Raw genomic sequence first — 15,052 nt, forward strand, 5'->3', positions numbered from 1 at the left:
TCACAAAAGACTGGGACTCGCTGACTGTATATATCTGACTGTAAATAAAGAAAAGCAGAACAACTGGCCCTAAGAGAGTAAAATAACAGTACAACTTTAATGAGTCTGATTCTTCTCAACTCACAGCAGTGCTTTGGGGTACACTTAAGTAATCTGCTCTGTATGCGGACAATGAAACTCTGAACTAAGTTTCCTTCCTGAGGTTTAAATCAAAAGCACTAACCTGAAGACAGACTCCTATTGTTGCGTCACACACAGTAAGCAGAGAAGCGTTCTGGGGCCGATTGAGCCACTGCACGACGAGGTGAGTATTACTGATCCACTTCACCATGGTGATATAGAAATCCCTGCAGAGAAGACACAGAGAGGAGACTCGAATTGTGGATTTTACACCTTTCTGTGCCAGCCCGAGCTTATGTTTGTGTGTCGTCACCTGAGCGCGAGCTGATCGGGAGGCTGCATCTCCTGAGTGTGCGTCGCACCAACCAGGCTGACCACCGACAGCTTGACTGTAGGATTGACGTGACCGGCCTGATGGGACGGACACAGAAACATCCCCTAAAATCAGCTTTTTAATTTAATGTACATAAGACGAGACTGTGGTGTTGACATCTATACATAAAAGCAGAGAAAAAGTCTGAATAATTCATTTAAAATGAAAAGACAATGCTATAGATCACAGAGAGAATATGCAAGCTAACACCAAATAAATAACTGTTCATGACTTATTTCCACAAATTCTACTCTTCCACATAGCAGATTTTTGCATCCTCAGTTGTACAATAACTACAGCTGTGGTCTTCAGGTCATAGGATCATTTAAACGGTCAGACATATCATTGGTTGGGGAATTACTGGTATCACGTGTACAGTGAGAAATTAATTCCCAAAACTCTGAGACAAAACAACAATCAACAAATCATCTAAAAAACAGGGAGATAATTTGTTTGTATGAATGTTCAGCCAACTTCCGAGTTTAACGCTTGTGGGTTGAGTGCAAACGTGTCCATAAGTATTGATGCGTTCAGTATAAATTCAAGATATCACGATGGGAATGACAACACCAATTTCAAAAAAGTTTGGATGCTGTGTCAAATGTGAACAAAAACAGAACACACTGATTGCAGTACTAAAATAGTAACTTTTGCCAGCTCATTAGGTTCATTGGCATCACGTCAGTGACATGATTGTGTATAAAAAGAGCATCTTTAAGAGGTAGAGTTTAACAAATCTGAAAAAACCCTGCATCTTCAACCTGTGGACAGATTTCAGAATAATGTTCCTCTACATAAATGTGACTTTGAATATCTCATCATCTATGGTGCATAATATCATTGAAAATTTCAGAAAATCTGGAGAAATCTCTGTGTGCAAGGACAAAGCCCAAAATCAACACGGATGCCTGTGGTCTTCGGGCCCTCGGGCAGCACTGCGTTAACAACAGGCATGATTCTGTGATCGAAAAACTGCACTTTAAGGTAATTACTTACAGTAAAATAATTTAAAATGATTCCACCTGAGCCAGATGTGCAGAGCAGTGACTTACTGCTACTCTGCTAATCTAAGGTTATTGATGTGGCATTGCCTTTTCCCTCTGGTATATTTAGATTTAGCTGTGTATTAGTTGAAGGATGAAAATACTGCAAAGAGCCTTAAAGAAAGCGACTGTCTATTCCTCAGAGCCCAGCCTCACCATTGGATATGGGTACTGTAGGCCTCGGGGGTACGTGCTGCCGGTGAACTGGGGAAGAACCATGTTGGGTACCAGTGTGTCGTTGATGGTGAGGTAGGCCAGTCGTTCTCCATCAGGAGACCACCAGTGAGCCAAATATGAATGTAGAATCTCCTCTGATCAGGAATAAAACACACAAAACCATCTGTAAAACAGCTTTATTTAGATTTTTTCCTCTCATTCTGTATTTAAAGCGACCCGAGGATCTACTTACATACATTAAGACAGATAGATCTTATGAACCTGCTGGTTTTCCCCACCTGCACTCCTATTCTTTTATTCTTTCATTTTTGCCTTTTCTAGGTCACTTTACGTTATTTAAAATGTAATCCAAAAACTGGTCAAAAGCACACTATTTGATGGAGTTGTGCTCCTCTGCTGTCAGAACATATCAGCCAAATGGCTGCAATCTGAAGTAAAAGCAAATGAAACAGTGAAAATGAACAGCTTTCAGTAAATCTACAAACAAAAATTATTCTGTAATGTTCCCCATCTCTCTCAGACAGCGTTTGTGCTGCTCTCTGTGCAGACTGCGCACACTGCACACACTATCACCACATTACTGAATTTGTTTACACAGAGACTTAATGGATCGTAGAGGCTTGTTGTTGATTTTTCATTGCCACTCTGCTGAGTTTGTCTAGTCTGCTCTGCTGCATTTTTAATGCCAAAGACAAATCTTTGAAAAACCGACAATCCACAGTGCACCCTGAAACTGTTTCCTCCACCAACGAGCTCACAGCGACTCTCCTGTTTCGCCTTCTGGCATTTAAAGAGAGAATGGCAAAAATTCAAACCACCTCGATTTAAACTTAGCAATTATTAATGTCACAAAGTTTTTATAACTGACTTTCTGAAGGTCTTAAATGAGCATTTTAGTAAGAGAAATTCAGAGAGTAACAAAAAGAGCAGTGAGCCAAATGCAATTTACAAGCGCACTGCTAATGGGAGCAATGCCACCTTTCATAAATGGCTGTTTTTGTGTCCATAGATGTGCTTTTTCTCTCTTTATTAGTGGAATATGTCAAAATGAGTAAAAGGAAAAGATCTCATGCTGAAAAATTGTAGTGCACGTTACAAATCTAGTAAAACCACAGCCGCTGTAGCCATACTCCAGCCTCCAATATAAGTGTAACATCCTAAAGGTAAGACACTAGAATGGCTCATTGTTTATGAATAACATACAAACATTTAACACTGTAAGATAATGATATCTGGCCCATTGCAATGTGTGTGAATTTTAGTAAATGTTTTACATTTTTATTGCATTGCTCGTTAGTTATTTGTTATAATCATAGACTGTATAAAAAAGTTATTTGTTGTCATATTTACCAGCGGAGAGGTTTGCATGCTAACATTACCAGTCCTGTAAAACAACGTCCATCCTGCGATTCAGTGACTTGTAGAACAACTTACAGCAGCCCACAACAGTCAGGTTGAAGTCTGGACTCATTGCACCACCTTGATTCTTTTCTTTTTCAGGCACTGTGTTGGAGATTTGCTTTCTGTTTGTATGCTTGTGTTCATTGTCCTGTTGCATGCTTTATCTGTCAGACAGATGTCCTCACATTGAACTCTAGAAAACTTTGGCATACAGAGGAGCTCATGTTGGCTAATGTGTGTATCTATATGTGAAACCACAACTGAGGCTGATGTCATGAGGAATTTAGTCATAAGTAAAGTTCACACGTGTTTATAACTCATTTACATTCAGTGTCTGTGCAAGATTTAATTTCACAGTTATTCACATTAAGTCAGAGCTGGCATTTATGGTGCATCAGCCCAAAGTGCAGTTTATACATAAAAGTTGCACTTGTAGTGATTAAAGGGCTCATAAAAGATGCAAAGGACTCAACGTTCAGAGTCGATACACTCTGCGGCACACACCTTCGTATAGCCAGTCAGTGAGCCCGTTGAAAATGACTCCCTCCATCCCAGAGGAGGTGATTCTCAGAGAGTTGCTCCTCACGTCTGACTGGTAGTAGATGTTATTCTCAAAGATGTAGATCTGGAGAGGAAGACGAAGCGACAGCAGACACAAACACGCAAATTTAGTTTGTTTTTCCTCTCTGCCGTTTCTCACCCTCGTGTGAAGCTGCTTTTTGCTCGTCCGCTTGATTTGTTTTTCTTTTTGATTTCCTCTCTGATGACATCTCTTTTTTATATATATTAAATCCCAGTGTGCACTGTTTGTTCACCATATTTCATCAGTGTTTTAATATTTGCATTTGAAGGTACAAACAGGATCCTGCATCTTCACCAATATCCCGAATCTTCCTGAAGTCATTTCCCGCTGCATTTGCTTCATTTCCACTGCTCTCTTGTCAAATGTCATTAGCTCCATGGCAGCTCCTCTGGCTTACATACACCTAATGCAGCTGTTGTTTTAATAGCTGTACAAATGTTACAACACTGACACCAACTTAGGAAAAATGGACCAAGAGGTGGAGGGTTCATCAGTGTCATGAGATCTTTTTTGTGAAACATTTTTCCATTTCATTGTGTTTTATTCGACTTCTGTTGTTCTGTCGATTTCTTATGTGCATTTTTATATTTCCTGTTTTTTGTAAGTTGCAGTGCATTTGACCTTTTAGAGCCACCATAGAAACATCTAAAAGAACTTGCAAAGAAATGATTAAAGTTGCCCTCAACTCATGGTGCTTAAAAATGACACAAAAGCACAGATTCTTACATGTCTCGTCAAGCAAAAATGCAAAACCTTAAGTAAAAGAGAATTAATCTGGTCTCTAGCTAAGAACGATGAAATAATCTGGCTGTGTTAACCTTCAGAAGTGAGAATGAGCTCTGGACTTGTGCTCCAAGTTTGAAGACTAAAAAAAAAACCCTCAAAGTTTTTATAAAAGATATTTATAAAAAACATATATGTTATTCTTTTATATTGCTTTCCAACTACTGATAAAAGGCACTGCACTACATCAGCAGACATTCAAGGTTGTGCTGAAAGCTGCTGCTTGCTTTACAGTGCTGAATTTATTTCTACAGCACAGCGCTAAAATGAAAACAGGTGGCCCAGAGACTTCCTCACTCTACTAATAAGTCTGAAGAAGCACCCTGAGTGTAACATAATGTAAAAATGTGAAATTAACTACAGACGAAAACAGAGAACGTGTAAACACAACCTATCCTGTGGAGCAGATCCCCCTGGAGCGGCTGGGCAGCGTGAATTTATAAAAAGCCGCCGAGGACAGAAGAAAGGAAATGAGAGAAAGCATCACGCTTTAAAAACAGACACGCTCAGCCTTACCAGCTGCTGTCCTTGTCGTCCCCAGGCTGCGTGCTGGAGCACAGCATTGTGGACCTCGGGAGGATTCAGCTCCCTTACCTCCCTGTTGAACACACACACACACAGAAATAAAACAACCTGAATGCCGTCACGTGCAGAGAGCAGGTGATGATGAAAAGTCTAAACCGGCTTACCTCGTGTAGATGTTGTACAAGATATAAGATGCGGTGTATGAATATCTGTACATCTGAAATGAGAGAGCAAGCCATCACATAATGCAAACACTGATCCATCACTGATACCAGCCTTGCTGAGCAAAGACAAACCAACTGCAGCGGGAAAACTTTGATATACGTGCTGAAGTCACAGTCGTTTGCAAACATCTCGTTATTCTGCTTCCTGTTTGATTGCTGCTAGGACAAGACTTCAGGTATTCACACCCTGATGTATTGATGGATAAGAAACAGCTTCATGTTTACAAGGTGTCTCAGTGGGAAAGCGGATCTCAAATTCTTAAAGCCAAACATGCCTGTTTAAACCTATGGCTAAGCCTACAAACACATTTAAAGAAACCCTAACAATGCTGCCAGGCATGTTCGTTATATAAGATACGATTAAGCTGATAATCAGTCTCGAGGCATGTTTTACATTTGAGGAGATAAAGGGATTTCAGTGGAGAGATATTTCAGGAATTTTCTGAATGCAAGAAACCAAAAGTTAGGATTAGTCACCACAAACCAAGCTCAGACACTCAATAAGCATGATTTAAAACTATTTATCAGCTCAGCTTTGGGCTTCTTGTGAATTATGATCCCTTCACCCACCACCGTCCCCCTCCTTTGTAAAAGGCTCGTGATCAGAGGCGGAGGAGGGGAGGATAGGGTCACCATGACAGAGCTGCTAAGTATGGCGATGGTAGACAGCTATTTTGAGTGTCATTCAGTGTCATTCAGACGACCCTCAGATACTTCAAATAATCGGGTAGTTTTGGCTTTTTTAGCTGGCTGTTTGTGACATGAGGTTTTGTTTGATACCTTTAATAATTATGTGACTGCTGAATGAGTTCCTAAATCAAATCTGACAGTACATATGTAGTTTAAACCCTGGCGAACCTGAGTGTTCTGTTATTGTTCTGCTTCTTGCATTGGCATAATAAATCCATGTAGCAGAATATGTGTATGTTAGGGCTGCTCAATTAATCGAATTTTAATCACGATTACGATCTAGGCTTTCAACGATCATTAAAAATGACTGAACCGATTATTAGCCCCTCCCTCGTGCTTTACTCTCACGCTGCTCCGTGTGGCAAATCGAGCGCACCTCTCTGCATTTTGAACACGTGTCACAACAATTAAGAGGACCCGAGGGAAGCTCGGAAAGCTAAGCAGAAGTTATTTGGGGAGGAGAGTGACTGCCGTTGGTTGAAAATAGAGGTAAAAAAAACTTCAGTGGTGTGGAAACATTATGGGTTCACGGAGTCAGACGTGGATCAAGTAGACATAGTGTGTAAGCTACAGTGTCGTAGCTGCACCACAGAGCAACACTGCAAAGTTTACATTTTTCATTTATTTTTTATATTGCAAACATTTGCACTGTTATCAGTATTTGCACACTATTTTATATTATTTTTTGACAATTTTTAAAGTCATTATTCAACACATTGTTATTGTTAAATAAATACCGTCAAATAATCGAGATCTCAATTTCAGTGAAAATAATCGTGATTATCATTTTTGCCATAATCGAGCAGCCCTAGTGTATGTCTTTGATGGTTTTATCGATGTTTCCGTTGCTGTCACTTCCTGTTTTATTTTGGTAAATTCTGTTCTCTGCTTGTGTTCTTATTTTAGGAGCTCGTGGTTGTTCTTGTTTTGAGTATGGTTAATGTTCGAGTTCTTGAGTTATTTTGGGGATGTTTGGTGGTTTTTTTGTTTTGTATTTTGGTTCTGTTTTCTATATTGGCTTTTGTTCTCCACTTGCTTTTCTTGATAGGTTTGTAAATGGTAAATGGACTGATTCTTATAAAGCGCTTTTCTACTCTCCCAGAGTACTCAAAGCTGTATACAACATGCCTCATTCACCCATTCATACAAACAATTCTAAACACAAGTGCAAACTAAACTACATTCACACTCCAATGAACGCATCGGAGGGCAACTTGGGGTTAGTATTTTGCCCAAGGATATTTGGCATGCAGACTGGGGAAGCCAAGAATTGAACCACCAACCTTCCAACCAGTAGCTGAACTGCTCTACCACCTGAGCCACAGCCACACCCAAGCACTTGTTTATTCCTTTTGTATTCCCATTGTGTTTCATTCTAATTTTAAATTGCTAACCCAAAAATTTGAGTAACGGACATCATGTTTTTTGTGTGTTTCTGGTAGAAACAGGTTATAACAGTCTTTTTCAGTGTTAGCTGTTTTGATTTTTCTCTCATTAAGCAGCTTAAAATTCTTCTTTTTGCACTTGGCTCTTTTTCTAATAACACACTTAACAAAACCTAGCTTGCTGGCAAAATATGCAAGTGTAAAACTTAAGGGTTATAATACACTCCAAGGATTTGTACTTAACTTCTATTAAATAGGAGGATTTCAGGACACAGCGGTCAAAATAAAAGCAGGCTCTTTTTTACGTACTAACACACATGTGTTCACGTGTGGAATAGGTGTAACACATCTTTATCAAACGATACCAAGGAAACTGGACGAGTTGTGCTTTACAGATTAATCTGCTTTTCACAGATTGCTGCTGACTGACTGACCTTCGCTATGATGCTTAAAATGATGTATGTTTACAAATGCTTCAGTAAAGTCATCTTTATCGACCCAATGATGCTATGAACTGACACGTCATCCATTCTGGCTTAAATATCTTGTGTTATTGCACTATTTGTCTTGTGTTTTGCTTTTTCTTACAAATATTGATCATACTGACATTTTGCTCAGCAAAAGCTGTCTCAATCTATCTTCATCAATCTCTCCTTACAGCCCAGATTCCCCTCTTGTCCGCGAGCAGGATTTTTAGAAGCTATTTACAGAACATCTGCATATTCATGAATTACCACTGGCCAGTGGACTGGCCCCCAGGTTCACTTCAAGTCAATGGGAAACGAATCATGCAAATTTGGGTATACTGTATTTTATCAGAAGCACTGGGGGTACTGGCTCTTACTGTAGGCTTTGTTCAACAATTTTAAGTTAAGAATAATGTTACCGGATCCATTGATTCCACCCACCCAACAAATGAATGTGGTGAAATAAACTAGGCAAGTGTGAAAAGTGTAGAACCACCTTTAGCAGCAAAAATTTGAAGTAATTGTTTTCTGCCTAACTTTATCATTCTTTACAATGTTGTGGAGGAATTTTGGTCCATTCATCTTTATAATGTTGCTTCGGTTCAATGAAGTTTGCAAGGTTTCATTTATGCACAGCTCTCTTAAGGATATCAGATCAAAGGATTTCAATCAGGTTGAAGTCTGAAGTTTGACTGGTTACTACAGCATCTTGAATTTTTTTTCCACCCATTGCTTTTTGTCGCTGTGCTTGAGATCATTGTCCTGTTGCATGACTCAGTTTGGTCCAAGCTTTAGCTGTTCAACTTGCCCCACATCTGACTCTAGCATACTTTACGTGTTGTTCAGAGTCGACTCAATGACTGCAAGCTGTCCAGGTCCTGTGGCTGCAAAGCAAGCCCAAATCAACACCCCATCACCATGTGCTGACAGATGGTATGAGGTATTTGTGCTGATGTTGGGTCTAGTTTTGTGCATTATCATCAAACAACTCCACTTTGATATCATCTGTCCAAAGGACATTGTTATGGAAGTCTTGTGGTTTGTTCAGATGTAGCTTTGCAGACCTAAGCTGTGTTGCCATGTTCTTTTTAAAGAGAGGAGGTTTTTTTCAGGCAATCCTCCCAAACACGCCATACTTGTTCAGTCTTTTTTAATTGTACTCTCGTGAAATTTAACATTTAACATGCTAATTAAGGCCTGTAGAGTCTGAGGTGTAATTCTTGGGTTTTTGGCAGTTTTTCTGAGTATGCAAAATGCCAAAAGTTCTGCTTTTATAGAGGTGCTCATACTTGCTGATCATTAACTAATCAAGTCCATTTGATTGGCAGCACCAGGGTGCTATTTACCCACTTAATTACACTGGAAGCAGTGAGAATGGACTTAAACTATACAGCCAAAAGTATTAGTTTGTTTGTCTTCAAACATGTATGAACATGAGTGACGCCCCATTCTTAATCCATAGGGTTTGATAGGTCAGTCCACCATTTGCAGATATAACAGCTTCAGCTCTTCTGGGAATTTTTGACCGGTTCTTCCAGAAGCACATTTGTGACATCAGTCCATGTCTTTATGGACCTTGATTTGTGCACTGGTGTGCATGCTGCAAAAAGAAGGGGCCAACCCTAAACTGTTGCCACAAAGTTGGGGCCATGAAATTGTCACAAAAACACATAAAAATGCAAATTTGACAACTTGAACAAGGAAAGTACTAAATGTTTTTTCACTCTTTGTTACAACATTTTAGATACCACTTCACATCATGTGGCACATTTATAAATGCCGACTGTAAAGCAGTGGAGGCTTGGGTGGTTAAACATTTGCTTTTAAACTGTAACACCGGCAGTTTGACTCCTAGTCCAGATCTCTCTCCTGACACTTATCTTTTGTGTTTTTGGCCCTCAAATCCATGGTATCACTTAAAAACTGCTTGCTCTTGAGGTAGGAATTTAAAATTCTCAAATACTGGAAAAATACAGGAGATTAAATCATGTTGTTTGTGCAATTTTGGCCCTTGAAAGTTGCATGAATGATTTAATTCACTGGAAACCACAAACCACACTTTAGGTTTTCTGATTTAATTTCCCCCAAAAGTGCCTTTAAAGTCAGAAGACTCCTCTTACAGCACCATGTATCTGAATATATTAAGTATGCCCTCACTATGTAATCCAAGCTTAATATAAATATTGGAATATTAACTAAGGAATAAAACAAACTTGAACTGGAAGAAATTCAACTGAGTGCAACTAAAAACCTCAGGAAGAGGCTTTAATTGTACTTAAGGGGATATCATGTTGCAGTAGATGGTAAACAGGGGTGCGATAAGTGGAGGGTATATTAAAAACGTAAAGCTCATTGAAAATAAAGCTGTTTACATGTTTCTATATAAACAGAAGATGTTCCAAGGTGTGGTTTTTTTTTTTATGGTAACAAACACCGATCCATCCTGCTGAGAGGCCCTTAAACTGGTGTTGCAGACCCCAGTGCAGGATGTACAAACATCCACCTCAGAGTTTTTCAGTTGCTGCAGACTTTCTAAAGCCTGGATGCATCGGTTTGCAAACAAATCTAAAAATCAATGGAAAACCTGTGAGGGGAGGAGAGCTTCGTGGTGGATGACTGACCGCTAACAAACAGAAAAACACAAAAATACTGAGAGACAGAGTGAAAATGCACAGGAAGGGCAGAGGCACACAGCCTCACCGCAAATAAACACACACCTGCTCAGCACAGGTGCAGCTCTTTATACTCACAGAGAAACGGTGGGCGCGTGCAGCGCGGTAAGTATTGTGTTTTGCAATCAGCTGGTGTATGCTCAGTCTAAAGTGAATGCTTTTAATTTATGTCGCTTCCATTTTTTTATGGGTTTGAAAAACAGTTTGTCTGAGAACAAAACAGCATGATTAGGAATAAAAACATCAGGTTGCTGCATGCATATAAGTGAATGAAAGCAGTGTCAGTACCGTCCTGGCTGGAAATGAAACAAAAGGTTTGTGACAGTGAGGATGAACTCCTGCCGTAGGGTGTGTGCTCACAAGGAAGCAAATAAAAAATGCACCATCTGTTCTGTTTGCTCTTTTTTATGTGATGTTCAGGGGATTTTGATTTATCATAGTGGGTTGTGGATGCATTTTAATGTAAAACTCACCCGTTTGACGTCATAGGCAAAGAGTGCATACTTTAGATCTGCAGACAGGGAGTACTTTGCCACCTTGAAAGAAACCTGATTGAAAAAAAAGAAATAGAAGAAGAGGAGAAGATTTTTTTTATGTTTTTTTGCTCAGTCCACATTTATATCAAGCAAGCAAACAATAGCAAAAAAAAAAGATAACAGAGAGCTCAAGCACTCAGGAGGCAGGAATGGACAACTGGTAGGAGTGGGGCGAAAAAAATTGATTGAGCACTGGTATTGTGCGGCAATATTGCATCCTGATAAGGTTAGTTACCAAGTGTTAATAGATAAACTTCCTCCTAAACCGATTAAGTTCTGTATTTGTTTTTTAGCTTAAACATAAGTTCCATAGGTCAGATATATATTTCACCATTTGACCCAACTCTCCACTTGCTTCATCTCCACAACTGCCAGGCTGCTGTCCTACTTCCTACCAATGTTGGGACTCTGCTCTTATTGTGATGCTTCACTGAAGTCTACAACGCTTCACCTCTTTCCCATTTTGTCATGTTACAGCTGTATTCCAAAATGGATTCAATTCATTTTGTACCTCAAAATTCCAATCACAATAACCCATGATGACAAAGTCACAAAAGTTAGCTTGAAATTTTTTGCAACTTCATTCAAAATTAAAAAAAAAAACAAAATATGTATATAGGTATTCAAGACTTTTGATGCTACAAGCTTGGAACACCTATTTTTGGGAAGTTTCTCCCATTCTTGTTTGCTCAACCTCCCAAACTCTATCAGCCGAACACACAGCTGTTTTCAGACCTCTGCCAGCACGATCAGACCAGGTTAAGAAGGTCATCTTTATGGACTTTACTGTGCCACTGGAAGAAGGCTGTGATGAGGCTCAGGAAAGGAAAACCCTAAAATAAATAAATACCAAGACATTATCAAAGAGTGCAGACAGAGAGGGTGGCAAGCACAGCTGTTTTCTGTAGAAGTGGGGTAAAAAGGGAATGAATTGAAGACAGCTGTGTGCAGGATTAGGGAAGCAGCAGAAAGAGCCTCTTGCTGGTATCAAAGGGAGGAGAAGGGCTGGAAGAATTAAGTTGCTGAGAGCTGAGCCACCAACAGGAGGGTGTTGGGTTTTATGGTCAAGCGTCAAATTCTGATTCTGATTTTTCCTAGTTGAGGTAAAATCTGGAGGTTGCTGTTCTATTTTCACCCCAGCTTTTTTCCAGGTTTTGCCCCAGGACAATGATGAAAAAAAGAAAAGAAAACTAATGCAGCAGGCAGAAGCTAATGTGGCAGATAAAGGTCACAAAACCACACGGGAACCTCAGCAGGTTGTGACATTTCTGGTATACGAAGTGGTAGACCAACATTTTATAGACAGCATTTCAAAATTTTGCAGAGTCTGAATAATTAGGCAGGCTTAAAAATTAAACAGCATGCATCACTTCTAGTGCCACTTTTTGCCTTATGTGTCGTTTTTGCAATTATTTGCAAAAAATTAGGTGCACAGCTGACCGAGGGAAGCTGTGCAGCAAGACAGGCCAGTGCTCGGTTTAGATGCTGAAGCTGTTTGTCTATGCAGCTATCGAGCATGGGTCAAGACTATGACTTCTCATCACCGAGGCCACCTCTGTCTTTTGATTTCATCATGGAGCTACTCATTTAAGCATGTTGATGTAGAAACATGCTTCCCGGTGACAGCGCGGCTGAGAATAAATGGTTTATGATTGTGATGATGGAACACCAACAGGATTATAATGATGCAATTAGAAAGCAGCCAATTTAGCCCTGCACTGGAATAATTTAAAATTCCTGGAAGTAATACATGTGTGACAACTCATGATGAATGTTCATTTGTGTGCTCGCATCAGGTTTTAGAGAATTATCTAAAATTATAATTCACACGTCAAATCCTCTTTTCCAGGTAAGTTGAGGTGAGGATCAACCTTAAAGAGAGGTTTGAGTTTGTCCGCAGTGCAGACAGCCGGGCAACCAGCGTCTTCACCAGGAGGCTACTGTATTTTTATTGTGCAGATAAAGCAGGGATGAGACTTGTTTCCTGCAGCCTCTGGGGACCCAGCAGCCAGACAGTAGAAGAGAAAGCTTTGTGATGAGCACTAGACAGAAGTAAGATCGCAAGGCCAGTGTCCAATTTACTGTGCCAGTTCTGTAATTCTGTTTTCTTTAAGTCCTAAAAGATGATATTTGTGTTTTAACGTGTGCATGATCAGAGGTTGAGTAATCAAACTTTGTATAGAGGTACATCTTTGACCCCTGAAGGCTTTCAGCTACATCTGATATTAAGATGGTATCATTCTGCAAAGCAACCACCTAGCATTAGGCTAAAATGTGCCATTTATAGTCTTTTAAAAACCATTATATCGTTTTAATTTTGTAACATTAACATCTAATTTATATCCCCAAAACTTGAATATTAGGTTCTTATCTAAATCAGATATTACTAACCCTACCAACATACTAAAATTACCCTTTTGTAGCTTTTACACATCTAGAACACCTTCTAAAACCATTATATCATTTCAAATTAATGAAATGATCTCCTTTATGTCCACAAAACATAACTATTGGGTAGGGCTGCTCAATTAATCGAATTTTAATCTAAATTACGATCTGGGCTTTCAACGATCATTAAAAATGACTGAGCTGATTATTAGAATAGAATAGAATAGAATTCAACTTTATTGTCATTGCACATGCACAGGTACAGGGCAACGAAATGCAGTTTGCATCCATCCAGAAGTGCTTTAGTGATATAGATATATTACAATATATATATTAGCAATAATATAGATATGTAAGTATATTACAGAAATGGGTCTATTATGGTATGTTATAATGTACACGGTATGAAGTATGTTGTGAATATTCTATAACTATAAGTATGTACAGGCTGTAGTGAGTACAAGCTATGTACAGGCTATGAACAGGATATAAATATGAAAAACTATACAGAATATGAAATAAATAACTTTACAGAAATCTGAGATATACAGCTATACAGAAATGGGAACTATGCAAGTTGTAAACAGTTATTAGCCCCTCCCTCGTGCTTTACTCTCGCGCTGCTCTGTGTGGTAAAACGAGCGCACCTCTCTGCGATTCGAACACGCGTCACAACAATTAAGAGGACCCGAGGGAAGCTCGGAAAGCTAAGCAGAAGTTATTTGGGGAGGAGAGTGACTGCCGTTGGTTGAAAAGAGAGGTAAAAAAAACTTCAGTGGTGTGGAAACATTATGGGTTCACGGAGTCAGACGTGGATCAAGTAGACATAGTGTGAAGACCGCTCACAAAGTGACATACGATCAAAGAATGAAGGAGCAGCAACTTTAGTTGACATACCTCAATGTCAGTTTGATGCAATTGTGCATTGTGTGGCTACACAGCTTGCCTTGATTTGTATGCATAAATATTGTGCAGTATTTTGAAGTTCACTAAACATAGATGTTTACATTTTTCATTTATTTTTTATATTGCAAACATTTGCACTGTTATCAGTATTTGCACACTATTTTAAATTATTTTTTGACAATCTTTAAAGTCATTATTCAATACATTGTTATTGTTAAATAAATATCGTCAAATAATCGAGATCTCAATTTCAGTGAAAATAATCGTGATTAGCATTTTTGCCATAATCGAGCAGCCCTACTCTATACACTATACAGAGGTCAGCAACCTGCGGCTCCGGAGCTGCATGCGGCTCTTTAGTCCTTATACTGCGGCTCCGCGTGGTTTGGGAAAATAACTTAGAAGTATTTAGCTGAAGTGTATTTTTTGTGTTAGTTCATTTTTTAACTTGTAGTTCTAAATTGGAAGATTATTGTGATGTTGAAATATAAAAATAAAATTATATTCTATTATTTTTTTCATCGCTCAAAATAAGTCCCATTGTAAACATACCACGGCAGACCCGACGATATTTGCATGAACATGCTTTTCAGCATCTCTTTATTGACCACTTTTCACACACGGTTGCTGTACGTATACAGCCGGCTGTAGCTTTGCAGCTCACAGCCCGACACACACCAACACAACAGCATAGAGAGCACAGACGTTAAGGTGGCGAGGCGTGATTGCGGGTGCCGCTCAGGTGCGTCCGCCTCCCCTAAGCGGCGCTGCAGACCACG

At 39.4% G+C, this 15,052-nt stretch overlaps 1 protein-coding gene across 2 annotated transcripts in view; it reads right to left on the reverse strand.

The window, feature by feature from the left end:
* LOC113016881 (inactive dipeptidyl peptidase 10-like) overlaps positions 1–15,052 on the reverse strand; it is a 128,004-nt gene that overhangs the window by 24,201 nt on the left and 88,751 nt on the right. For both annotated transcript variants that reach the window (XM_026160045.1, XM_026160046.1), the window contains exons 5-11: positions 10,917–10,991; positions 5,170–5,222; positions 4,997–5,078; positions 3,619–3,739; positions 1,693–1,847; positions 434–531; positions 224–347 (exon numbers count right to left, since the gene is read on the reverse strand). In XM_026160045.1, the coding sequence (XP_026015830.1) occupies positions 224–347; positions 434–531; positions 1,693–1,847; positions 3,619–3,739; positions 4,997–5,078; positions 5,170–5,222; positions 10,917–10,991 (708 nt within the window). The remainder of the gene's footprint in view (positions 1–223; positions 348–433; positions 532–1,692; positions 1,848–3,618; positions 3,740–4,996; positions 5,079–5,169; positions 5,223–10,916; positions 10,992–15,052) is intronic.

The sequence above is a fragment of the Astatotilapia calliptera genome, chromosome 23, assembly GCF_900246225.1.
Source record: "Astatotilapia calliptera chromosome 23, fAstCal1.2, whole genome shotgun sequence".
Classification (NCBI taxonomy): Eukaryota; Metazoa; Chordata; class Actinopteri; order Cichliformes; family Cichlidae; genus Astatotilapia; species Astatotilapia calliptera.